This window comes from Xiphias gladius, chromosome 14, assembly GCF_016859285.1.
Source record: "Xiphias gladius isolate SHS-SW01 ecotype Sanya breed wild chromosome 14, ASM1685928v1, whole genome shotgun sequence".
Lineage (NCBI taxonomy): Eukaryota > Metazoa > Chordata > Actinopteri > Istiophoriformes > Xiphiidae > Xiphias > Xiphias gladius.
The window spans coordinates 11,556,382-11,577,984 of record NC_053413.1 but is presented as its reverse complement, the minus strand read 5'-3'; the positions used below and the strand labels follow the sequence as shown (position 1 = coordinate 11,577,984).

At 39.7% G+C, this 21,603-nt stretch overlaps 3 protein-coding genes across 6 annotated transcripts in view; 1 reads left to right on the top strand and 2 right to left on the bottom strand.

The window, feature by feature from the left end:
• Positions 1-1,015: 1,015 nt before the first annotated feature.
• Positions 1,016-18,294, bottom strand: nmnat3 (nicotinamide nucleotide adenylyltransferase 3). Its single transcript, XM_040143738.1, has 13 exons — positions 18,183-18,294; positions 15,714-15,859; positions 14,401-14,584; positions 12,519-12,604; positions 10,241-10,655; positions 7,946-8,079; positions 7,318-7,496; positions 6,536-6,637; positions 2,700-2,713; positions 2,444-2,547; positions 1,824-2,002; positions 1,368-1,469; positions 1,016-1,138 (listed from the first exon to the last, which is right to left on the bottom strand). The coding sequence occupies exons 2-13, from the start codon at positions 15,823-15,825 to the stop codon at positions 1,085-1,087; spliced, it is 1,665 nt and encodes a 554-aa protein (XP_039999672.1). The 5' UTR covers positions 15,826-15,859; positions 18,183-18,294; the 3' UTR covers positions 1,016-1,084.
• Positions 4,886-8,018, bottom strand: rbp1.1 (retinol binding protein 1, cellular, tandem duplicate 1). Its single transcript, XM_040143442.1, has 4 exons — positions 7,946-8,018; positions 7,318-7,496; positions 6,536-6,637; positions 4,886-4,936 (listed from the first exon to the last, which is right to left on the bottom strand). Exons 1-4 carry the CDS (start codon positions 8,016-8,018, stop codon positions 4,886-4,888), a joined length of 405 nt encoding a protein of 134 aa, XP_039999376.1.
• LOC120798793 (calsyntenin-2-like) overlaps positions 17,791-21,603 on the top strand; it is a 148,673-nt gene continuing 144,860 nt past the window's right edge. For 2 of the 4 annotated variants that reach the window (XM_040143438.1, XM_040143441.1), the window contains exons 1-3: positions 17,791-18,137; positions 20,838-20,973; positions 21,299-21,510. In XM_040143438.1, the coding sequence (XP_039999372.1) occupies positions 21,402-21,510 (109 nt within the window). In that variant the 5' untranslated portion in view covers positions 17,791-18,137; positions 20,838-20,973; positions 21,299-21,401. Of the gene's footprint in view, positions 18,138-20,833; positions 20,974-21,298; positions 21,511-21,603 lie in introns of all 4 variants that reach the window. The other 2 variants (XM_040143439.1, XM_040143440.1) reach the window with 2 other exon arrangements.

The window sequence follows — 21,603 nt, the reverse complement described above, 5'->3', positions numbered from 1 at the left end:
CTGCCTGTGGTAATAGAGGCATTGAACAGGGTGCCAATAATTGTGTCTAGGGTACATATTGTGTTTGAATTAATTCACTATTATGCAAGTTTTGTTTTGTTATTTTCTTGTTCAGTAGCCTTGGACATTTTATTAAAATATTTGCATGTATTTCTAAAGATATTCTGAGTTATGTACTTAAAATGCAGGGGTTTCAATAATTTCAACTAGACAGTACATTTAGCTAATTCTACTTACAAACATTAGCTTAATGGAGTAATGGAGTGCTTCTACAATGTGATATTACTACTTTTGCTTAATACTTCCTCCACCACTGAAGCCAACTGTGTGGAATCAAAGCAGCTGGCCTGATTACAACAGCTGTTATTCATTACTTTACAAAACATCTGTGTACACCCTCAAGAGTACAGTCAGTGGGGAAAGAGGGGTGGAAATGATTCAGATAACATTCTTAACCATCTTCCAACTATTTTCCATACATACGGTACCATCTCAGGGTATGTTGAGTCCAGACGCGTCATTTCTGGGGCCTAGATCCATTGATGTTATTGTTATATCATTAGATCTCATCTCGTCTCACCTGCTTGATATGACCATATTTTTCCAGCAGATGGCAATTTAAGCATTGGTTGATACAATACCTAACTTAGTAACAATAGAATGTGTTAAATGCAATTTGTAACTGATAAAAAAATGTTAAAGTTATGACTCATCTAAAAGTCCGGTCATTTGTCTTTTGTTGCAGTATGTGATGACGTATGTATGCTGGTACAGTCTCTCATGAAGGAGTATGCTAGGTTATGTAAATTACAAGTGATTTAGAGTGAAAAAACAGTGATAAGTCGGACTATTACTCTGACTTCCTACCAGCCACCACTCCCATACCATCACTCACTTCTGTCAAAAAGTTCCTTTTTACTTTTTCTGATGTTCAATACCTGAACTTAAAGTTGATTTATAATAGTAACAGGTTTGTCTCTATTCATACACAACACGATATGTTGTCTGAAAAGCACCTTTATTCATCTTGTTCACGTGTTTGGAAAAAACCTGTTGTTGAGGAGCAAACAAAGACCTTTGCCTTTTATTCTTTTCTCTTGAACACCTGGAGACAAACTATATCTTCGCACGTCAGCTCCTGTCAGCAGAAAGGAAAATTAATCTGTTAGTATTATGTGGAGGGATTCTTAGAAAAAAAATGGGACTAAAAGTATAACACTCTCATTACTGTAATATACACAACAATTACATTCTGCTATGCTATACATCCTACTAATCCAACACATTTCTTTTTTATCGATTAGCACGTGCTCTGGGTCAAATCTTTCTCCAAAATGTAACTACCACGACCGATACTGTCAACCCACCAGGTAGAGTTTGTCTCCTTCGATCCAGTGTTTCCAGCCACGGTTGGCCTTCTCTCCTTTCTGGCTGCACACCAGCTTGTCCCCCTCCCAGGTCACCAGACTCTACAAGACAACATATACTATAGTGCATTCAGTAAACAATACACTTTTTTGTAACTCTGTGATGTAATTTTGACCTAACATTGGTATACGCCTCTGACTAAAACTGCCTGCTTCCACCTCTTGCAATCACTACTTTTACCACTAACAATATGCTAAATATGTCAGTGTGGAGTCTCAAAAGTATGTTGTGAAGTTACAGATACACCTCAAAGCAATCACTCCATTGACACACTTAGATAACACAGTTGTCATTATTACATAAGCAACAAGGAAAGTGGGAAATATTGACTCATCGGATAAACTATCACTGACTCTCGTCACTCCAAGACCTCCATACATGAGAGGTCAACCCACCTTGACATTTCTGTTGTCTAGTCCCTTGGTGTACTCATCAAACTCCACCCCTACAGTGAAGGCCAGCTCATAGTTCCTGAAGGTGCTTAGTGTTTTGAAGTCAAATTTGTCTCCATCTTGGATGACCACCTTGGTCTGAGACAGGGCGAGGGCAATTTTCCTTGTAGCAAAGTCAATATCTGGGGCCAGAACATAGACTTCATTATACAGTTAATTCAGAGCAGTCAGATCACTCTGCATAAAATATATTTTAACATCAGCGCAGAATGTAATTTTGTGCATTTCACTAACTTCTGTGTTTAGTAGAGTTCACTTAATTTTTTTTTTCTGGGAGATTTGGTCTTGATTCATGTCCATGATCAAAAAGTTAGTGTAGCTGACTAAGAATGATTTTTAAATGTGAATAATTTCAGTATTTGCAATTACAGTTGTACTCAAGATAGATTCGAACAAGACGACAGAGAATCTGTCTTAACAGAAAGACTGAGAGAGCATGAAATTGGATGATTTTGTTACTTGTGCATCTCGTCCAACCTGTCACATCACCCCTTAACACTGCTTTACCACGTAAATAAGACACGAAAGACCAAAATTAAACCCATTAAAATTGAGTTTCTTACTTAATGCTTTCAAATATTCCTCAAATTTGTCATTGGTTTCCAGTATCCATTTCCCACTGAAGTCTGCAGGCATGGTGGCAGCTGGTGACACTGTTGTGTTTAGACTTTAGACAGTGTAAAGAGGGGGAAGGTGCAGGGTGTCCTGCTTTTAAACGAGTCAGGGGGCACGGGGGCAGAGAACTATTGATGAGTGAGTTTAAAGCTTAAAGAGTATTGGCAGGGGCAGTTGTTTTGGAGGGAGAGGGGGAAGACTCACCCTTTTCTTTCTGGCTTTACATGGTCATTGGGGGAGGTTACTAAGGGGCATATGTGTGGCTGCAACCCCCCCCCCCCCCCGCACACGCACGCACACGCACTTACTACTACTCTTTCTCTGACATGCACCTTTACACACTGACACATGCAGACACTGCCATGATGGTTACGTACAGACAGAAGAAGCTATTTTGTTAAATCTGCCTATAGGGAGTTCTCTTTATTCGATCTCCCTTCTCTGTGGCAAATTCAAATTCTAATCTAGAATACCTGAATTTTGAGCATGAAGATTAATAAGGTTCAGTTGAAAAAAAAGAAAGAAAAAAATAGCATTTTTGACAAATTTGTAAATTAAAATAAATAGCTGAGTAAGTTTTTTTTAAGGACACCCTCCAGGCGTATTTTAATATATATAAATATACTCATGTTTTGGATAATAATTTGTCTCTGAGATGGTTTTCAAATAACTAGTTTAAACTCTTAGAAATACATCAACTCTTTCTGCCTCACTGAAAAATTCAGGAACATGAAAAATATTTGTTTCATAAATTTTAAGTTTGCATCATATCAAATCCAATTTTTAATACTATTTATGGCCGGCATTTATTCTTTTAAACCCATTAAATTTGCTAGTGGTTTGCATCATCAGTGTCGGCGTCCACCATTTCCACTCTAGTTTTAAATGGCATGCACAATCACAAAGGATCTTTGCAGCTGCTCCAAGCATGTTTCCAGCCCACAGTGATCGATAAATAAATGATTTCTAATGGAATTTTTTAATATTCTTAGCGTTACCACCAGTAACCACGGGTGTTGCCAAATCAACCAGGACTGAAATCTTAAGGATTACTACTCGAACTACTGAACACAGAATATATCCTACTTCATCCAAAAGTCCATTCTCAGTGTAAACAAATTCAGTTGAGAATAAATTTAAATGTAGATTTCATGCTGGCATCAGACTCTGTTTGGACCCCTCCCTGACAGCATAATGTTTTGAACCAGGCAAAGCAAGAGCAGGGAGAGATCAATGACAACCCCCTGGGGAACCATAAATAAACAGAGCCCGCAGGTAGAAGCCTTGCTGGTGGCGGGGTGTGAATGCACAAGAGGCAGAACAACAGGGTGAGCGGCAGCAGCAGCAGCGGCGGCAGCAGCAGCAAAGAATGAGCAATTGAGTTGGACAGCTTATATAGACTGCAGTGGCAATGCACAAAGTGAGCTGACAGATTATATGATTCAGAGCACAGCCTGGTTCAAGGTGTCTGACTGAAGCTCCGCGGGCTTCACGTCTTCACTTTTGAAATTCTCATGTCTTGAAAGGCATTTTAGATAAAAGGAGCTTCTATACCAAACTTCAGTAAATAAGAACGGCTCATTTCAATGGTTTGTCTGGTTGTGTTACAGGAGGTGGACCTGCCAGCCAAAATCATTTCTTTTCCGATAAGTCTATGCATGAAAATAAAGATCTAACACAAGATTCAACTACTCAGAAAAATACAAACAAAGACTTTGTTGAGCACTGTTTCATTTATTGATTGATTCATTTTACTATCAATTGCACCAGTCCCAAAGGATTTGTGAGGGACATATACACACACAATATCTAAGCATCAGTAGCCAAGAAGCTTACAGTCCTTAACCAAACTGAGATCATTGTCTTCCAGTCACAACAATCATTCAGAGAACTAAAAAGGGGATTTATCCTGTTAACTTGTCATATGACTGTTCTCTTCTCTTCACTGCGTCCTTAACTTTCCCACTGGTCATTTCAGTGTGTTGCATTATCAGTCTGGCTCACCCATCAGGTCAGGTAAACTTAGCAGTATGCATGCATCCAACACATCTAAACATGTTAAACAAAGGAGCACCCACCCTGAGACAGATATGCAGGGTTGCATTTTGTGATGTTACATGATACACACACTGATCTGGCCTTACTGTAACTGTATATGAATTGGTTTTGGTAGAGTAAGGCAACAGATTTGATGGAATATAAATGTGTCGCCAGCAAAAATTGCATTTATAACCAAGGGACACACATGAAATTAATAGATGGATATATGGAGAGTCGTAAAAATGGTCCAAAGGAAAGTTGGATATTATGTCAGAGGCATGGGATGTGTCTGGTGTGTCTCTCTGAACCAGTGTCAGGTGGGGGCACTGCCTCGTTCAGGAAGAGTCGGCTTAGGTCTTCTTGAAGACCTGCTTGCAAACAACTCCTGCAGCTCTAAGCTCCTGTAGGGAACAAAAGGAAATGTAAATGCTATTGTGGCAAACGGGAATGACCACGAAGTGGATGGCATCTAACATACAGCATATATTTTTGAAGTACTGGGTTATTTACTGATTTTGAATGTGATTTCTTGCTGCTCATGAGCTCCCCCTGCAAATAAAAGGGACTCATAGATATCTAAATAGTAGGTCCAGTTATAGTACATAATGAAAGTGCCCCATCATGTTTTCATTAATTGTGTGTGTTGACAGAATTGAAGGGAATCGCTTAAATTAATGACCAATCAAGACCTGCTCTTTTCCCTCAATCAGAAAACCTGAAAACAATGTTGTTGGCAGAAAGTTGACATAGCAACAGTAACTAAGGACTTGGATGAAGATAGGTTAATTGTCAATAAAGGATGCACCACAAACATTGAATGTGATGTACAAATGATTTAGGGTATTTTAAAATATTTCCACATTTTGTCAGTGCCCAGTGTAAACCTTGTATCTCCAAAATATAACCTTTTCATGAGCTATGAAAAACCCTGAGTTCAGCTTTGTGACAGTGTTTTTTCCGATCATCCAATGTGTTTTAAAATGGAAAGAAGTAGGAGAAACTTCAAAGGAACCCTTACTCCTTTGATTTACCAGAAAAATGACCAATACTGAAGACACATGGTTTCCCAGGACAGTTATCGTTTTCTAGTGTACCGTCATGTGTCCACCTTGCACTGTATTTTCTGCCCCCAGAGGCCACTGTTGCCCTATATTCAAACCCTCTTCCTGCTCTTGGGAACTTTTAGCTAAAAACTAATTTCATGGCAGCTGATTAAAAACATCTTTTGGCAGCATTTAAACCAAATAATTTGGCTGATCATTTTTGCTTAGCTTTGATAGCAGTAATCATACACAGGGAAATCTGATGATGCTGAGTTAATGAAAATTGTAATGTGCTAGTCATTACTTTAAAGTCTTTTCAGATGTTAATGCTTTCATTACAGGCCACACTGGGGCCACACTATGAATTTCACAGAGGAGTTGTTGGAAAAAAGAAACCGCTAATCAAGTCCTAACAGAAATTAGATTTGCAAAGTCAAGATAATATCTCTGCAGAGGTTGATGTCGATGTCTGCTGGGTCACTGGAGGTCTCGGGTCATGACGAAATTAGATGACAAATGAGTTGTAGAAACTGGACAGTTTTTCATTTCCCAATATATAGAGAAAATTTACTTTTAATCTTGTTTTATTTTGCATCAGTCTTTTCGTTTGACTTGGAGGAAACATTTGAGACTCATATGAATCATATATGAATCTGTATTATTTTCCCTTGAAACAGCATCCTCAGAGATAGTTGCTTATGCGGAAATAGGATTGATTTGGCAGTAAATGAGTTATGGCCAAGCACTTGTAACTTTGATAAACTACATTTCCTGTGTGCATGCACCTCACACAGTATAATGTTACCACTGCCGGAGCTAGTGGGCTATTTCCTACTGGAGTCACACATAAAAGTATATATGCGCCGCACATTCGGTGCTGAGAGGCATTTTGGGTTTGAATTTGAGTGTCCAAACTGCATACATTAATATTCATGGAAGGAACTGATTTTTTCTTACCAAATGAAGCTCATCTCCGTCCACCCAGTGGCTCCAGCCTCTACCTTCAATCTCTCCCTTCTGCACACAGACCAGCTTGTCTCCCTCCCAAGTGATAGTGGTCTGTATTAGGGTCACAGGTCAGAGAGAGACACATGTGTGAATAAAATACATGATGCATCACTGGAGGACTTATTCAGATTTGACTATATAGATACATGTTTCCTCTCATAAACATAGATTGAAACATATGATTTCCCGAGCGAGTGGCCTGGTCCTTCTCCGTCCCTCTTAAAATAATGATTCAGATAAAATCACCATTTAGAAACACACATGTCCATCTGTCTTTGCCACCCTCCAAACGGCTTTTAGTTTATTTATAATCAGCCTATTCAGCATACCAAAAAAGGTTTTTCAAAAGGGGGGGGGCTTATTTCTCTGCCTCTTCCACTTCTTTTCCTACAGTATCTGACATCAGTCTTCGTTACATCAATGCACTGACAACAGTCTGAAAAGTTTGAGAAATTTTACATGTAGGTAGAAAGTTTTTATATGGCCACCATATGCTCATTATAATCTAGAGATGTGCCACCAAGAAAAGTCACTTTATGCAACCACAGGCTTTGCACTCATAGCAGATGTGCTCAAGTTACAGGTCGCCACACCTGCAGCAATGTAATTTACCTGTAATATCAAGCTAGTGGCTTAACGGGTTTGCCAAAAGATAAGAACAGTAATGCATCATGTAAACATTCATTACAATGTATTAAATCCGCTCTGAATACACTGGTCGGAATACTCACCATGCATTTCCTGTCATCCACTCCAGACAAATCCTCCTCAAACTCTTTGCCCACGTAAAAGTCCATGTTGTAGTTTTTGAAGGTGCTGAGGGTCTTGATGATTATGTGGTCCCCGTCATGGACGATGTCCTTGTCAGGCTTCAACAAGGTTGCAATTTTCCTGATGGCGACATTTACATCTGGTCCCCAAGCAAGGTGGAAAATGAAGGAGAAAACCGGAGAGGGACAGTGAGAAGCAGGGCATTTTAGTGCAGTTATAGAACTTCAGAATTCAGTTAGAATAAGTTTTTTTACGTGATATTTTGCAATCCAGCTTATTTATTTTGTTTTAAAGTAGAACATTTCTGTCAAGATAAAAAAACAAAAAAACAAACAGCCTGGTGTTCCTGTTAATGGTTTTAGTTTTTCCATAAAAAAAATATCAAATATCACAACAAATTTGCACTTCCTTTATTTTGGTAATAATACCATATGATATGTGAGACAAAATACAAGACGCCTATAATCTCACTCTACCAGAGGTGAAATATTATTCTCTTTGTGAATATTAGAGGATCATTTGCATAGTTATTTAAATATCAGGGCCGAAGTCTTTCACCTACTTCTACAAAACTCCTAACAAACTCACCGAGAGCTTTCAGGTACTCCTCGAAGTTATCACTGGAAATCATTTTCCAATATCCGTTCAGATCAGCTGGCATGTTGGCTGTGTCTTTGCTGGTTTCTTTACTTTCAGTCTGTGAGGTCCGCTGTGGACCGCTACTTGTGATGGAATGCACAACCTGCTGTCAAAAGCCTCAATTTGAACCAAATTCAATATAATCCGATTACTTGTCCCACGCACCTCCCACTTCCTACGATTGACACCATGTAACCCCACAATCCTCACCAGCATTCCCTGCATGTATGCTGGGAACCTGCGGCATGCATACATAATGTACAATACACTCATGTGCTTATGCTGGAGAATGCTTACTCTGCCTGTGTGGGATTAGTGTGAATACACTTCCTTTATTTATTGACACAGGTGCACTTGTGCCTAATTCGACGTGTGGCAGATTTGGCCTGGTTCTGTTGTATAAGATGAGGCATGTTTCAATCATGTTTCGATCAGGATTATAGAACCATTAATAATCAGCCAAATTGAATAAAATCACACAAATGTCAATTAAAACATTGATCAGCCTGTGACTTGGCTGAATGGAGCACACAGTGTGGATAATAATCACAGTACAAAAGCAGAATCACCTGAGCTCAAAATGATCCAACTGAAACAATTAAATGTAGCACAAAAGGCCTGTCACATCTTTTGTCTCGCCTAAATAACTCAATTAATTTGATAATCTCTCTTTCAGGCCAGCTGCAGTCGACCAATTGTCTAAATCCTTTACTGACTGGAACACGAACGAAGACACACATACACATCTTTCAAAGGATGCCAGTCAGCATCCGTGGCACAGTGGTGCTTTCAGCTACTGGCCTCAGTGAGAGAACACCTCCCGTAGCTGAGCAACTGTCAGGATTATTTTAAATCCATTGGTGGAAAAAATGCAGGCCTGCAGACACAAAGTTTGTGGAAGATAATGGGGAAATTGAATAGATCCACAATGAATTGCTGTTGGGAGGCTGCTGCAGAGTACAGACACCCTCAATGATCTTCATATGAGAGGAAATTCATAACAGGATACAGTTTGTACTTTACAATTAAAAAGTTACACATGGTGGCATCCTAGCAGCATAGTGGTTAAAATGCACCATATATACCGCACCATAGAAAAACACAAAAACACACACACAGTGACTGTATAATAGGCTGATTCGTGGATTTTTTTGGCATAAGGCCGACAAAAACACATACATTAATAAAGGCTTCAATATTTCTCCAACAGAATCAGAATTTTAGTCCTGGCAGTGTAGAGAAGGCTTTCAAAAAAACCTTTAGACCTCCACGTTTGAAAACAGAATTGACAGAAAATGTATCTGAACAGGTCACTTTAAAAAAAAAAAAACATAAAATCTTAAATATCTTCATTGATATTTGGATCTTGAACTATGTTTCACAACCACTACCTTTTTTGATGTGATTTCTATTTGGGATTTTTTGTCTTTTTATGATGGGTTTCTACCTTGTCTGCTTTTTTTTATTAGATTTTACAAATTTTTTCTTCATACAAGTCACTTTTCTAGTTCTTTTTTTAAATATATCTTAATGTCAGACCTTGTCTGTCTCTTTCTTGATAAAGTTTGGTGGACTGTGAAAATACCAGGGACAACAATGGAAATGGAAAATCAAGAACTATCATTCTATCCCTGGAAAAGTCTGATGTTGCATTTTTATAAATATATTTGAATGAGGTCAATAAACCAAAACTTTAGTAGTGTGAGTAATTTTTAGAAAACTTTCTTCGTAAATGGGAAATCGGCTGGGTTGATTGGGGGGACTTAGACTTATGACCTTGTTATTTCTACAATCCTGGCTCCGACCCTGCCTGGCTTATGATTTTATATATTCAAATCGCTAAAAGAAAGGGACACCAGTCAGACAAAACGTACTTCATATATACAGGATTTTATTTCAGTTTAAACAACTGCAATGATGTGGAATGTGAAAAACTACAAACGATAGAAAACTATTAGCAGACAAAAGCTCATTCACACTGTGGAACAAAGATGGGGCTCAGTATTTGCAACACTTCACGTGTATGAATCAAAAACCAGCACAGCACTTTGCAGATGCTTCCCAATGAAAACAGTTGATGCCTGGAAAACACATCTTGCAGATCTTCTGTGCAAACCTCATCTACTCTGCAGTCCAGTAGATGCAAACAGAGCTTCCAGTCCCTGACGAGAAGAACTGATCTGTGAGTGAATTCACTTATCGAGGACTCCCAAGTTCAGCTCAATGCTGCAGCAGACCGTCAATCAGTCATCCAGACTTTTCACTGGCTGTTGTGCTTGCTTGGTGAGCGGCCTCAGCACCATGCCCTTATTTCTCCTCTCGCTGTCCTCTGTGTAAAGGTTGTGCTGGTGAATATATTCTATCACAGAGTCGGGGATCAGGTATTTCACGCTCAGACCCCGTCTCAGAGCCCGCCGCACCTCTGTGGCGCTCGTCTCATTCCTCACCCATTCCCTCACCAGGAAAATATTTTGTTGGTGGCGGGAGAGCGTGTCCGATTCATGCACGGCCCGCTCAGGCTGCAGCCTGCCTCGACTGATGCAGACGAGGCCAAAACGCCCGGCCACCTCCTCCACGTGCTCATCCTGCCACAAGCCTGGGATCTTGAATGTGTCAAGGAAATCAGCTCCACACAGGAGTTTCAGCTGGGGAGAGTGGTCTGAGGGCAGAGGCAGAGAACGATACAGAAGTGAGTAGGAAGACTACTCAAAAAACACAGGCTACATATGAAGAGATTGTGAGGTATGTCATTTTGAAGTGTTGAAATGCAGTAAGGGGCCAGAACTACTGCCTAATGTCATTTGATTTATTCAGAAAATAAAACATGATTTATGATTAATAATTTTAATTTAAGATAGTTTATGAGGCCTGTTGATATAAAGAATACCTCATAAAAATAACAAATATCATGTCTTAACGCAGACCCCTGAATCCTTTGTTTTTACCCCAAAAGGTATTCACTCAGTCAGTCACATTTCTGGGGGTTCCCAAAAACAATTACTTTCTGATTGGACTGTCCACTAAAATCACTGATATTTCAGTCCACAGTCTGTGTTTTTATTCTGAGCAGTTATGATGGCAAAGAGTGACATAATCCTCAAGTGGGCTTGTTTTGAATACATGGAAGTAGTCCAGCCAGTGTTTCCCAACTGGCTGGTCCACAATCAAGCTAAAAATGGGAATCCAATAATACATGGCTGAGGTGTCCCCCTCAAAGGGTGCTGATATGAAGAGTAAAATTCAAAAACTGTAGGCTTTAGTAGGTGAGTATGGACCAGACAAATAAACAGCAGAACATGACTAAAACAGACCTACTAGGTCTACAAATTGCACATCTTAGATATTCAAGGTGCCAAACCTAATCATTATACAAATTACTCTAGGAGTTTAGCATTTCCATAAAAACTCAAACTGAACTGTCTTAAATTCTGTGTAGAAGACTCTGCATAAAATGAACTACAACTATGAAACAAAAAGAGCAAACAAACACTTTTTTTTGTTAGCAAAAATCTCAATCTTTGCACACAAATTCAGGGCTATTCCTGTCCATAATTCTGTTTTTCATGAACTTTGTCATCCTTATGCAGGGATGTATTTAAAAAAAGCAGCAGGGCCCAAACAGATATGCCTGTAAAAGAATTAGATAAATCAAAGATAATCCATAAAAATATTCCTGAATACTGATTGGATGGCTTCCAGTTATACAACGATCACACGCAGACACACACACAGTCTTAAAAGTATTAAAACAATCACTAATACTCTTTAACCTCTGTTAGTCAGAACCACAGTGCACCATTAGGCTCCCGCTTTGCATGTGTTAAGCACAGGCACATTATGTGGGATTGATGCAAATCCTTAACCCTAATTTTGTTAGAGGGCTTGTTAAAGATGAGATAAAGTAATATGCTGAAAGAAGTGTTTTATCAAACAGTGTGTGTTTTGCACATAGGTAGGATATATTTATTATATAGTACAGGTGCTAATCTCAGAGTCTACAGCTATGCTAGTGGGTCTTTGAGGCTGCACTTAGGCACAGCAATGCTAATGTCAGCATGCTAACATGCTCACAATGACAATGCTACCATGCTGCTGTTTAGCAGGTATAATGTTTACCTTGTTCACCTTCTAAGCCCAGCCTGCTAGCGTTTGCTAATTAGCACTAAACTCAAAGTACAATAGAGGCTGATCGGAATAGTTATTTGATCATAAACCCCATCATAAACGTTGACCTGCTGATGATGCTAGATGAAAAGTAAGGGGATCACCAAAGGCACTAGGATTCATCTTCTGGGGAACATGAATGTCTGTACAAAATGTTATGCCAATCCATCAAACAGTTGTTGAGATATTTCAGTCTGAGACAAAGTGGTGGACTGACCAACCAGTGCTGCCATCTCAAAATGAGAACAATTCACGGTAAGTGCCGCAAATTAAAACCGAATAAAAAATGTCAGAAAATTGTCAGCAGTAAAAGGACTTCCGAGCTGATCCCAAGTTTGCAACAATAAGAGGTTCTTACTTGAAAGGGGAGTGGTGTTACCGCTGGAGTTGTTGATCATCCCTGTGCTTTGCTCATACTCCTTTAGAATACGTCCGTGGTGATATCTGCTCAACAAAGGTATGAGAGAAAGAGAGACTTAGAATTTATTTCTTTTATTTGGTAATGCAAAAAAAATTTTCTTCTTTGTTTTTCTGAATATAAGCATTTTTCACTTTCATTTGTTATCTTTAAATAGGTTGTCTTTTTACATGTAAAGTGTATCATTACTTATGTGTATATGTAAACCCATTTAATACATCACTTTCTCTCTTTATGCATGTGCTTTGTCAAGATGTTTTTCCAATATAATCATGTGAATAAAGCTTTGTCGAACTGAAGTGAATTACAAAGAAAGAGTCAGAGAGGGACCTTTAAAAAGATGAATGAAAAACTACACTGTTTTCAATCAAAGCTTCTTAAAGATTTTCTAGTACATTTGCGTGTGTGTGTGTGTGTGTTCGGGAGTGAGGTGACGTGTGACATGGCCTGCTCATAGCCTGGGGACAAGAGGCCACTTTATGCCTTGATCTGCCCGTGTTGCGCAAACACAGCTTAGAGACGACCAACTGTGTGTGTGTGTGTGTGTGCGCGTGTGTGTGTGTGTGTGTGTGTGTGTGAGAGAGTGAACTCGGGGGGGCATAATAAGGGGATTTGTAAGAAATGGTGAGCAGAGGGAGGGTGAATAAAATGAAAGAAAAATTAAAAAATGAGTCCAAATGTGTACCTATAAGCAAATGCAACTTACTGAGTTTAAATGTACCTGTAGGATGTGTGTGCAGTAACACATACAGAGTAAGGTACATTGTTATCACTAGATACTGACTAATTCCCTTGGGCCCAGCTACACAAATAACGGAATGGGACAACACCCAGACATCCCTTATTCACATCTTCTCATTATGAATGCAACACCTCTGCCTGCCTCTCTTCACCAATATTTATGTGCCAGACAGCTTTCTGAAACTACAACGTTCCCACTTGGCCTATGAATTTAACAGCCCGTGTCTCTGATTTCACCCCATGAAAAACCCAGACCAGCCATGGGTCCAGTCTAGCCTGGCAGCCCTTCGAGAGACTATAACCTGTAATTTAGGCTCAGGGAACCTGGCGGTACTCTGTTGAAATTTAGAATGGCTGGCAAAGGAGCTGCAAAGGAGTTCCCTGTGAACCCTGCTGGTGCTGGGGTGAAACTAGAACGTGTCAGAAACGACAAAATATTGTTCTTACATCCCATCAAGGGTGAAGAAATATATAACAGGAGACAGTTAAAGCTAATAGAAATATAAAGCAGCTACTGAGTAACACGCTATTGCTGGATACAAAGTGGAACAGAATGTGCTTGACCCTGTCATGAAAGATGTTCATCTTCTAGCACGTTAAAAGATCTTCCATGACATGACAAGCTATGAAAAAAAAGGGATGGCTTTTGATACAGTAATTTAAGGTTCAGCTACTGTTGAAATGGCAAGGGAAATCCTTACGTATAGCAAACTATTACTTTGATAGGAGTAATTGCAGCCAAAATAGGTCAATTCGGAAGAAAAAAAAAAAAGAGATGGAGAAACAGGACATCGGTTGATATTAAAGTCCCAATACTTTGACTAAATGAAATCTCACAATAACTGTCCACCCAAAGTAATGGCATGGAAATGGAATTACAGACTACTGTTATTATTAGCAACTTGTGTAATGGAGGATGTAATAATAAGTGAGGTGCTTTAACAACAGGTGACAGCAAAGAGGAGGCAAAGGCTTCTGCAACCTTTCAGTTCCTTGCATGTCGTCCTACTTTGACCCTGGAAAATATCCTTTTTAAATGTAGTGATTTCAACTTCGACGTTGCATTAAACATGTTTTATACCTCATAGTGACCACTGTCTCTGTCCAGTCTGGTTGCTGGCTCTCCCATTCATCAACCATGACCCAGTTGGAGCTCTTGACGGCCAGTTTTGCCATAGCAATGCGGTGCTTAGCCAATGCCAGGCCTTGCTTTCCATAGCCGTCACTCACTGGAGACACGATGCCACCCACCACCTGGTACTGGCCTGAAGGGAGAGAAGATTAATACCGTTTTTCTGGGTCAAGACAGCTGAAACAAAAACTGAATATAAATCAGCAGATAAAGTAACCTTTAAAAGATACTGATGTTAATATTAATTGCGCTTCGTCAGATCTCACATTTGAGGACAAAGGATACAGTTGATCTTTTTAAAAATAAGTGATGAAGGCGCCTGATCAGAGTATCAAACTATATCATTACTTATAGCTTATACTGTGCAATCGATTTTAAGGGCTTAGAAACTGCTTTAAATAATGATTTGGGCTAAAAGTTTTATAGGGCAATACAGAAGCAAAAGCAAATTGTGCTCCTTCTAGTGTTTTAAACAGGTGTTTTTGCAGCTAAAGCAAAAACATTCAGCAACAGGAGAATAAAAACAGCTCCTGTGTGCAGCTTACAGTCATTTCTGATGTTTAGCCTCAAACTAGTCAGCTGATGTCTTGTAGGTAAAGGGTCAAAGGGAAACTATAAGAGCATTATTTATGTTCCTGCCCTCTGAAATGCTGCATAGACTCATAAAGCATCTTAGACTGAGAGAGCTGACTCAGGACCAGTATAACTCTTAAGGTATAATGATGTCGTTATAACCATGTGACCGTGCCAATACTCTCATTCAGAGCAGCTTCAGGATGTAAATGGTGCTGGATTTATATAAGGAGACTGTGTCTGCTGACACGGGTGTTACATTGGACTGTGTGACAACACATGTGAGGACACAACGCCTAGAGTGACTGAGCTTTTTATTCATACAAGAAGAGAACAACAAGAAGATTTTAGGTCGCTGCAGCATCAGAAAGATTGCATATGGTTATCATTGTATGTATTTTTGTGAAAAATCAATAAAACAAAAGTATCCTTTTTGTGTGATGCTTCTTTGTAACTATAATCAAGGAAATAAACATCTTTATTGGTTTCCAAATAGTTCCTCTGACAAATCTGTGGGTCGAGGAGCTTTTACAGGAGGTGCTTTAACCCTGAGGGTTATCTACTAAGTAAATTTAAACACACAAACAGCCATTCACAATGATAGTTTATGTTCATTAAAATACCATGTTTTTATTTACATCCAGCCCTAAGCCTAATTTCACTCAGTGTTGGGGATGTACGGGTCTGACCTGTGCTGTGCATGTGGTCCCTGGCCAGCTCAAACAACCTCATGTGCTGGTTAGTGATTGGATTAAACGAACCGCAGGCTAACAAGACTAGTGGAACACGGCGGTTGGCCATTTTGGTTTGTCTCCTCAAACCATGGTCAAAAAACCTTGGAGGAAATCAGAAGGAAGAGTTATTAACATTGCAATATATGTATGTGTGTGTGTGTGTGTCTATATATATATATATATATATATATATATATATACATACATACAGTTATGTCCATAAGTATTTGGACGTTGACACATTTTTCGTAATTTTGCCTCTGTACACCACCATAATTGATTTGAAACAAAGCCATCAAGATGTGAGTGAAGTGCACACTTTCAGCCTTAATTCAGATATATCACATTAGCTGTATAGGAATTACAGCCATTTTTATACATAGACTCTCATTTTCAGAGGCTCAAAAGTAACTGGACAAACCAACAGAATTATAAATATAAGGATTATTTTTACTTGGATGAAAAAGTTTTGTCTTAAGGAAGTGAAAAGCATACTCAGTTGGGTTGAGATCAGGTGACTGACTTGTCCTTTGAAGAATATTCCATTTCTTTGCCTTGTGAAGCTCTGGAGTTGCTTTCGCAGTATGTTTTGGGTCCTTATCCATCTGTACTGTGAAGCACTGTCATATCGGTTCTGCAGCATTTGGCTGAATCTGAGCAGATTGTATAGCCCCATACACTTCAAAATTCATCCTGCTTCTTCTATCAGCAGTCACATCATCAATGAACTCCAGTGACCCAGTTCCATTGGCAGCCATACATGCCCATGCCATAGCACCGCCTCCACCATGTTTGACAGAGAATGTGGTGCTTTGTATCGTGAGCCGTTGCTTTCCTTCTCCATATTCTTCTCTTTCCATCATTCTGGTACAAATTAATCTGTGAATTCTGCGATCATCCACTTTAGTTATCTTCTGTGGTCTTCCAGGCCTTTTGGTGTTGCTGAGCTCACCACTGCATTCCTTCTGTTTTAAGAATGTACCAAATTGTTGATTTGGCCACTTCTAAAGTTTCTGCCATCTGTCTGACAGGTTTGTGTTGTTTTTTCAGCTTAATGATGGCCTCCTTCATGTGCATTGACACATCTTTGAACTGCATATTAAGAGTTCCCATGAACAGCTACGAAATACAAATTCAGCTCCAGACCTTTTATCTGCTTAATTTGTCATGAAATAATGAGGGAACAGGTTACATCTGGCCATGAAACTGATCAATTGTCAGTTGTCCAATTAATTTTGAGGGGCTATGTATATGTGGTAGTGTACAGTGTGTCACTGTCCAAATACTGATGGACCTAACTGTATCTCATATATATATATATATATACACACACATATACATACACACACAGAGATAGATAGATAGATAGATGGATAGAGCTCCCACTATCTGCCCATTTATCATCAAGTCACCCAATGTACTGGCAAGAATTCAGACACTGGAGGAAGGGACGATCTCGAGTGGCATTTTGTTTTAATGTCTACGTATGTGTATGTAAGAAGCCTTGAGGGAAATTAACACCAGCCACTGTTCAGCTAATGGTACACATTAACTGAAGCCACTCTGGCCTGTATCCAGCCAACATTTTAAATACATCATTTCACTTTAAGCATGTTATTTATTAGGTTAATTGTTGGTTTACGGTATGTACCATGCCGAAAGCATGTAAGCTTTGTAAGAGTCCTCCAGATCGTCCAGCTTTAAATCATGCCATAAAACACATTTTTATAGCATAACCATCCTACCCAGCCTGTGTAATCATTTTTGTGCTGAATTTGCATAACTATTTTGACTGATTTTATTCTTATTTTTAAAGATCCTTCAAAAATTGCATTTTATGTCCTGTATGCAATCAATGTGTTCAGATAAAGCCGACAACAAACAAACTGTTTTGAAAAAAAAAACCTTACGGCTTCTATGTTTTGACCTCGTGTGACAGAAAAAGGATGCGGTGCTACATGTGCACGGTGTTCACTGTCTTTAAATCATGAGTAACTTCCTGTGGGAAACTGGATTATTTGTTGATCAGGAAGTGGGAATCAAGGTGCGTTGGTGACAGGTGTATGCTATAAGCAATGGAACAGAGACTGTGGTCTTTCCCACTTCAGCTAGACGTTCATAGGCCTCAAGCTATTAGACGTAGAAACTATGAGTTGCTGTGATTTTTGACAGCTGTAACAATGCTATTTAAGTCATAGGACAGCATTAAAATGCCAACGATATTATGTAAACTCAGCCTTGACATTGAACAACCGGCTAACGTTAATTGGCCTAAACTACGTGCAAAGCGACAAACACACATTCGGATGGATATATGGAAGAAACTGCAAAAAGTAGTACATTCAAGCGGTCATATTACAAAATACACAAACTGTCAAGGTAGGACTGATAATTCAATTCATTACCGTCTTTTCACATTGTTACCTTTAGGTATGTGTGTCACACTCTCTTCGCTCCCTGGATCTAGGGAGCTGTTGCTCAATGGTTCCGCAAAGAAAACCTGGCTGAAGTGCGACCCCTGGTGGAGTAAGATGAGGCTGAGTAAAGAGACGGAGCTCTCCGTGGTACTGAATTGCATTGCAAAAACTGTTGGCAAATCTTTGTAATTACACACGGCAGAGGTGCTCCACATTCTTGCCATGCATTAGTTATCGTTTGAGACCTGTATTATAGTACAGTGAGTTTTACTTGAATACGTTCTTCTGCCTCTGTGGGCGAGGACAACATTTTCCCAGAATAGTAGAAACCTGCTATAATCATAAGCTGACCTTAACAGCAATGCGGCATCTTACTCTCAACACTTACTTGCTCCTGGTAGCTTTCATTCCATTGCTGTTAACTGCTCATCAGATGGGGAGGAGAAGCTGTGTCAAGCTCTAACTGGCTGTCTGCAGTGCAGCCAGCTGATTCCAAAATGACTCTGCTTTGTTGCACAGGAACAAGAATAACTTTAAAAGAATGTGAAAGTTCATAGAGGTGCAATGGCATTCAGAGACTAGAAAATAGAGTCGACTCTGCCCAGTGAGGACAGTTATTACTATAGGAATCTGGATCTGCATGCATAAACAAGTAGCTAATGTCATTCACAATTATATCTGTTTCATAGTATAGTAAATACTGTAATTGTCAGTGTTAAACCAACCAGTGAACTGTGGATTACAGAGGCCTAATGCATTTCAAGTCTTCATTAGTTCATTCCCTTTGCATGCGTGCCCATTTTTGTGTGGGTGAAGAAAAAAAAAGGCAAATAACATCATATTTCTTGGTTAAAACGTGTTACTCATTTGGCTCTCAGTCTGTATCAGTTAAAATCCACATCTGCCCTTCATACCCGCAGAGAGGAGTGTGTCTTACCCAATAATCTGTGAAGCCACACCAGATTTAGTCGAGATAGACAGAAAAAGAGCTTCTAAATTAATTTTACTGGGGATGGGGGAACATTTTCTGGTTTTGGTTGTTTTGGAGATGATACTACAGTAACATGAAGTTAATCTGGCTGTTAATTTTGAATTGTAAGAGTGACAACTAGGCCTAAATAGTGTGTCCTGATAGCACCGCTGGTTTGTTTTTATGAAAAAGACGTGTGCATGTTCATATGTACGGAATAAACGACAAAGATCTTAGGGTTAACATTTGTAAGATATATGCCTTATAAGGTAAATTCTTGACAAAATTAAAGTTCTTATCACAGTGAGGATCCAGTACCTTAATGAATGAAACAATGTGTTGATAAGATGAATAATTTAGCAGTCATAAAATTTTTCGGCCTTGCAGGAGAATACTTCATAAACTGAAAAAGCAAAACGTAAAAAAGGCACCAGCCTGTTCCAGATAAGCCTCTATGAAAGATTAAGTTTAAAATATGTAGACTCCAATAATATAACAATGCCCTTAGTGATTCCACCCCTGAATTACTAATTCTGAATGTTACTTGTTCTGAATGATTGCTTACCTAAGGGCTTAACCAAAGGTAGAGGGACAAAGGGTGCTCATTGCACCATCTTTCCACATCACTGCTCTGATGTAACTTAGCTGCCGCTACCCATGGAAACAGCCCGTTGGGAGTATGTGTGTGTAAGTGACTGTTTGTGCATGTAAATATGGTCCTTCATGTGTTTGTCTGCATATGCATGTGTGTTTGTGTGTGTGTGTGTGTGTGTGTGTGTGTGCGTGCTGTATCTTTGCTATCCTCTTAATTCACTTGAGGTCTGCCCCCTCTCTCTAATCCCCAGAACACACACCCACATCCAACAGAAGAAGAAACATGGGGAATAATTGAAGAATATGAGGCCGTTAGAGAAAAAACTGTGATTCTGCCACAGGGTGAAACTGGAAGACTCAAATCTGTGAGGGGGAGTATAGCTGCGCTGCTCGGGCTCTTGTTAGGAGGATACAGCTGGAAACGCATCATAGCATACCAGCTGCTTCATTCGATTATGAAAGGAATATCACTGTAAAAACATTCAAAAATCCACAGTTCATGTTACTCCTTAATTAAATTTTTTCATTTCCCCAATGTAGCCTAACTTACACAGGCAATTAATTGAAGGTAACAGCTACATGAGTTGCTGAGTAATCCAAATACCTGAATGGCCAGGAGGTGGACATCAGCAATGTGAGGCACATCATCTAAGATCAGGTCTGAGCCTGTATCTATTAGTATTATGATATGAGCAAATGACAAGCTTCTGTTAGAGTGAAGGTAATTTAGAAGAGTGGTACCCAACCTGGGGGCGGGGGGTAAACTAAATCTAAGGGGTTCACAAGAGAATTAACAGTATAGGAAATTGGAATCACTGATTTAGAAACTGTTTCATGTGTTGAACCTGAATCACGGGAGAATTAATATCCCCTCTGTGCTCATAGCATGGTGATCCCACAGCTCCCATAATAAATCAGTCATCGCCTCATTTTGGGGGACGTGGTAAACTTCTGGTGTCCTAACCTTAGTCATATTCCTGTAGAGGAATGCAATCACCAGCAGCAAATTTACAGTTGCAGAAGCCTTTTCGTCGGGTGTCAATCCTTTCCCCTCTTATAAAACCAAACTACCAACACAATCCCTCTCATCCCAGACAGATCCCCTCCCTGTGTCCCTCCTGTCGATCACTTGCCCCTCTCTTATCGCGTGAAGCTCGCCACATGGAACCAGATCATGCCCGGAAACGATGGTTTTATTCTTCACCATAAAAGTTTACAATTTGTCAAGCCTGAGGTAAACCTGCTTCGGAGCACCCGCAATTACTAGAGCGTTAAAACATGTATTTACAAGTAATTGTTTTTCACCCTATATAAATGAAACCTTGTTTGGTACCCTTATCCGACATTATTCAACATAAACTGTCGATTGTGTTTTATTTTGAAAAGAAATAACCGGAAATGTAGTTTTATTGACGCTGCTTAACCGTCTCTCTCTCTCGCGCGCTCTCTCTCTCTCTCTCTCTCTCTCTCTCTCTCTCTCGCTCTCTCTCTCTTTCTCTCTCGCTCTCTCTCTCTCTCTCTCCCTCTCTCTCTCTCTCTCTCTCTCGCTTTGCCGACAGTACCTAGTGACCGTCTCTCGACCTACCGACTACCCCTCGCGCCTGGCCAGCTGAGAAGAATCTCGCGCTCGGGAGGTGATCCAGGCTTTGAGAAGAGCAGAGGATGAGGAGACAACATCACCCACACAGCACGACCACCATGCAGACACTCGGGGTCCCTTTTTTGCTGTTTTGGCTTGTCTGGGGCCACTCCTCCGCTCTCGGCGGAAAAGGTAGGCACATGAAAAAGAAAAAGATGAGAAAAAACATCAACTTGGTTTCGAAATGTTTGTCTGCTTTTTCGCGTTTGAGTTGCACAAGTTGGA

What these genes read in the sequence shown, in the direction of transcription:
- rbp1.1 (XM_040143442.1), bottom strand. Translation starts at nt 8,018, where the DNA reads ATGCCAGCTGATCTGAACGGATATTGGAAAATGATTTCCAGTGATAAC. An exon ending in GGAGTACCTGAAAGCTCTCG is followed by an intron (nt 7,497 to 7,945) that starts GTGAGTTTGTTA and finishes CTTGGGGACCAG; the next exon opens with ATGTAAATGTCGCCATCAGG. An exon ending in TGGATGACAGGAAATGCATG is followed by an intron (nt 6,638 to 7,317) that starts GTGAGTATTCCG and finishes ACCCTAATACAG; the next exon opens with ACCACTATCACTTGGGAGGG.
- nmnat3 (XM_040143738.1), bottom strand. Translation starts at nt 15,825, where the DNA reads ATGGCCAACCGCCGTGTTCCACTAGTCTTGTTAGCCTGCGGTTCGTTT. An exon ending in GTGAAAAGTCTGGATGACTG is followed by an intron (nt 8,080 to 10,240) that starts ATTGACGGTCTG and finishes TTCCATCACAAG; the next exon opens with TAGCGGTCCACAGCGGACCT. An exon ending in AAGGAGACAAACTCTACCTG is followed by an intron (nt 1,139 to 1,367) that starts GTGGGTTGACAG and finishes TTCTGCTGACAG; the next exon opens with GAGCTGACGTGCGAAGATAT.